Source organism: Drosophila kikkawai, chromosome 3R, assembly GCF_030179895.1.
Source record: "Drosophila kikkawai strain 14028-0561.14 chromosome 3R, DkikHiC1v2, whole genome shotgun sequence".
Taxonomy (NCBI): Eukaryota; Metazoa; Arthropoda; class Insecta; order Diptera; family Drosophilidae; genus Drosophila; species Drosophila kikkawai.
The window spans coordinates 4,133,239-4,137,103 of record NC_091731.1 but is presented as its reverse complement, the minus strand read 5'-3'; the positions used below and the strand labels follow the sequence as shown (position 1 = coordinate 4,137,103).

The following is a 3,865-nucleotide window of genomic DNA, read 5'->3' as shown; positions in this document are numbered from 1 at the left end:
ACAATAACATTTGGAGCCGCCTTTCCACCTCTTACCGGCGATGGCCGATTTGGCTATTCCCGTCACCGTCTCGAAGGCGTCCAGCGTTGACCTCCCTTTCCTGAACCCAAACTGGTTTGGGGAGAGACCTCCGGCCTCCTCGATGGCCGCAGTCAGTCTGACGGATATGATCCGCTCGAAGACCTTACCAGTGGTGTCCGTGAGGCAAATGGGCCTATAGGAGGATGGCTCCCCCGGGGGCTTGCCCGGCTTGGCGAGTAGCAGCAGCTTCTGCCTCTTCCATCTTTCTGGAAAGGTCCCCTCCTCCAGGCACTTGGAGTACAGGGTTGCGAACTCCCTCGGGTGTAAGGCGATGGACAGCTTCAATGCCCTGTTGGGCACAGCGTCCGGCCCCGGCGCCTTCCTTGGGGGCACGCTCTTACCCATCCGGATCACCTCCTCTTCCGACACTTCGCAGGCATCGTTGGGGTGGTGCTCTGCACTGGGCTCGACCGTCACGGGAGATCCTGTCGGGAAAAGCGCTCGCACTATGCCTTATAGGGCTACGGGGTCCGATGGAGCAGAGCTGCCGGCTCTCAGCCATTTGACCACCATCCTGTACGCTCCGCCCCAGGGGTCGTCCTCCGCCTCGTCGCAGAGTTGCAGGAAACGGTTCCTCTTGGCATCCCTTATGGCCGTCTTGAGGGCCTTTCTCGCCGTCCTGTAGACCTCGCTACGCTCAGCGACTCGTGAGGTTCCGCGTGCACGAGTCAGCTGCCTACGGGCTCGAAGGCAGGTGGCCCTGAGGTCGGCGATCGCGTCGCTCCACCAGAACACTGGTCTGTGGTTTCCTCGAAACGAGCCTCTCTGGCGCATACTCTGGTCGCAGGCGTGCTCCAGGGTTGCTGCGATGCGGTTCGCAATTTCGTTGGCTCCACCCGTCACTTCGGCCGCCATGCCGTCCAGCGCGTTTGTGAACGCCTGCGTGCACAGGCCGGTAGGCTTTGCTGGGCCGCGGTGCTGCACGGGTATCTTCCGCGGGACCTCCCACTGAGCATATGATAGCCTCATGGTCGCTCCCGGTGTATGCGTCGCAAATTCCCCATCTAGCGGTTTGGGAAATTGCTCCGCTCACATACGTAAGGTCGATGATGGAGGCTGCTCCTGCTCTGACGAACGTATGCCGCTCACCGTCGTTAAGGAGGACGACGTCTGTCGATGCAAACGCCTCGAGCACCGCGCGTCCTCTGGCGTTGGTCGAGACGGATCCCCATTCCTGGGCCCAGGCGTTGAAGTCTCCTCCGACTATAACTTTGTGCCTCCCACGAAGGTCAGAGCTTAGGTCATCCAGGATCCTACTGAACACCTCAAGTGGGAGACTAGGCGCCAAGTAGCAGCTATAGACGCAGTAGCCGCCAACTTCCGCCCGCACGAATCCGTCCGCAGCCAGGATATTGGACATCCGTAGTCGCCTGCCTCCGCAGAGCCAAAGAGCCGCCTTGCCAGAGCGGTCCTTGGCCCACTCTCCTCCCACGCTCACCCTGTATGGCTCGCTGAGTATGGCCACATCCGCCGCTACCTCGCGCACTGTCTGCGTAAGCAGGTCCTGCGCCGCTCTGCAGTGATTCAGGTTGAGCTGAATCAACTGCATACGGTCCTTGAAGTGTCTGTACCGCCTTTTCCGGCCTGGCGGCTTTTGCTGCCGCGTCGAACGTCGGCCTCTCCGGAGCTCGCTGGAAGGATCACTGGCTCCTTTTTGCAGGCAGCGGCCTTGTGGCCTGCTTCGCCGCACTTGATGCAGTAGCCGCTCTTGTCCACCGGGCTCTTGCACCTGATGGCGATGTGCCCAAGTTCCAAGCATCTGAAGCAGCGAGGAGGGCCTTCGCGCTCCCGCACTCTGCACCTGGTCCAACCTATGCGGACCTCGCCGCGCCGTCTGACTTCCTTTGCCATCGAGCAAGGCAGGCTGAAGACCGCCGTTTTAGATTCCCCGTACCCGGGGCGGAGGCTTCGTATCCTCACTGCTCCGTCGCTTAGCTGGTACTGCTCAGCGAGGGCGGTACGAATCTCCCTCTCCGTCGTGATCGCGTCGAGGTTACGTATCACGAAGACGCAGACCTTCGACTCCTCCGTCAGGGCTCGCACTTCCGCGGCGTCGCCCAGGACCTTGGAGATGCTGTCCCTCATGGACTCAGCGCTCTCTGTGCTCCCTCTGGCTACTTCGAGGAGAAGATTTCCCCTAGCTGTCCGGCGCACCTTGGTGACAGCCCCTCCGAGATCTGTCAGCTGTCTATCCTCCCTTCTCGTGACCAGGGCCAGGATCTCGCTGTAACTCTTCCCTGGAGCTTCCACTACCACCGCGTCTGGGCGTGCTCTGCGAGCTGGTTTTTTCTTGACCACTGTGCTCCACGAATTCCCGGCAGTCACAGGCTCGGGTTCGGGTGGCCTTCCTGCGCTCCCATGCCGACGCTCCGGTGCCCGAGGCATCGCTGGGGCATCAGGCCGTGCCTTTCTGGCACCGTTTCTCGGCGCTGCGGGGGCTGTGGCCTGGGCTGGTGGGGCTCGCCTCTGCCTGGGGACTTCACTAGCCCCGGCTATGCCGTCTTGCTGGCTTACCCTTCTCCACGGGTCAGTCTGAACTGCCCGGTCTTTCCTTAGCACTACCGCCGTCTGTTGTGCCTTGCTTTCTACCGGCTTCCCAGCTGGTAGAATCTGGGAGCATCTGCCGCATACGCTCTCCGGCTCGCTCGTTTTTTCGGGCTCCACTGCTGACCGCTCGATGCCGGATGCCGTCATCTCCTGCTCAACCTCGACGTCAGGGATGGCCTCCTCCTGGGCGGCTTTGCTTCTCTTTGGAAGCGTACCCTTTGTACCGCTCGTCGGGCTGGCCGGGTCTCTGCCCCTCTTGGCCGAGTCGGTGGGGTCGCCGACCGCACTCCTCTCAGGCGCCAGGGGTGGCACGAGGGGTGGGGAATGGGCCAACAGGCTGCTCTTCCTAAAGGCCGCCGCGTCTCCCTTGTTCTTCTCTTCCTTCTGGCTTGGTGCATTACCTAGCGTGGCGGCCAAGTCAGCCACCGCCACGACAGGGTGTGTTGGAGTGTTAGGTAGGGCCTCCAGAATCCTTGCCCTAACCGTGGGAATTCCCACGGGTGGATTTCCACTATTGTGGCTGCCACCTGGAGTAATTGAGTTTTTCTCTGACATTCCAAGTATGTGCATTGTCGCCCAATGCTAGGCTGCATTTTATACCTTCTGCCAGGTGTTGAAGCTGCCGGCCACTATGGCTCAGACGCAGACCAGATAGCCGCCCACTTTGGGTCAGTCGCTACCTGGATTTTTGGGTGCAGCTGGGGCCTGCTGCTAGGCTTGATCATCTGCCGGCCACTATGGCACAGACGCAGATCACGTAGCCGCCCATTGTGGGACAGACGCTACGTGGAGGGGAGGGGAGGGGTGGCATGTGCACTTGCGAGGTCCCTCGTTGGCCAGGGGTTTCCCCGTGACTAAGCAGGTGGGAGTTTTACCGCTCCTGCTCGGTCGCCAGAGCCCCGTTTCCAGGTGTACCGTATAGCGGTGGGGTTGGCTATTGGTCTGCTCCATGACCTTTACCACCTTACTTATCCTCTGTGCGAGCCTTGGGTTTGGGTTTTCACCCGTTTCCGCTACCTCCTGCCAAGGATCAAGAGCAGCAGCCCTGAAAGCTATGCTACGTTTTGCATTTGCAGATCGCATATGCACGTCGTAGCAGGTAGCTTTTGTCTGCGCGACAGCTGGCACGATACCGCCACCTGGTGGCAGCGGAGTGTTGCCAGACCTGTGCAGTGTTCGACGCTTCTCAACACTCGGTCACAGCTGATCTCGCCCACAGCTGACGTGACTGGCATAT

General features: G+C 60.7%; 1 protein-coding gene across 1 annotated transcript; it reads right to left on the bottom strand.

The window, feature by feature from the left end:
• Window positions 1-534: 534 nt before the first annotated feature.
• Window positions 535-3,198, bottom strand: LOC121501849 (uncharacterized). The gene is made up of 3 exons (XM_041774343.2): window positions 1,653-3,198; window positions 1,115-1,593; window positions 535-1,029 (listed from the first exon to the last, which is right to left on the bottom strand). Exons 1-3 carry the CDS (start codon window positions 3,196-3,198, stop codon window positions 535-537), a joined length of 2,520 nt encoding a protein of 839 aa, XP_041630277.1.
• Between the last annotated feature and the right edge of the window lie 667 nt (window positions 3,199-3,865).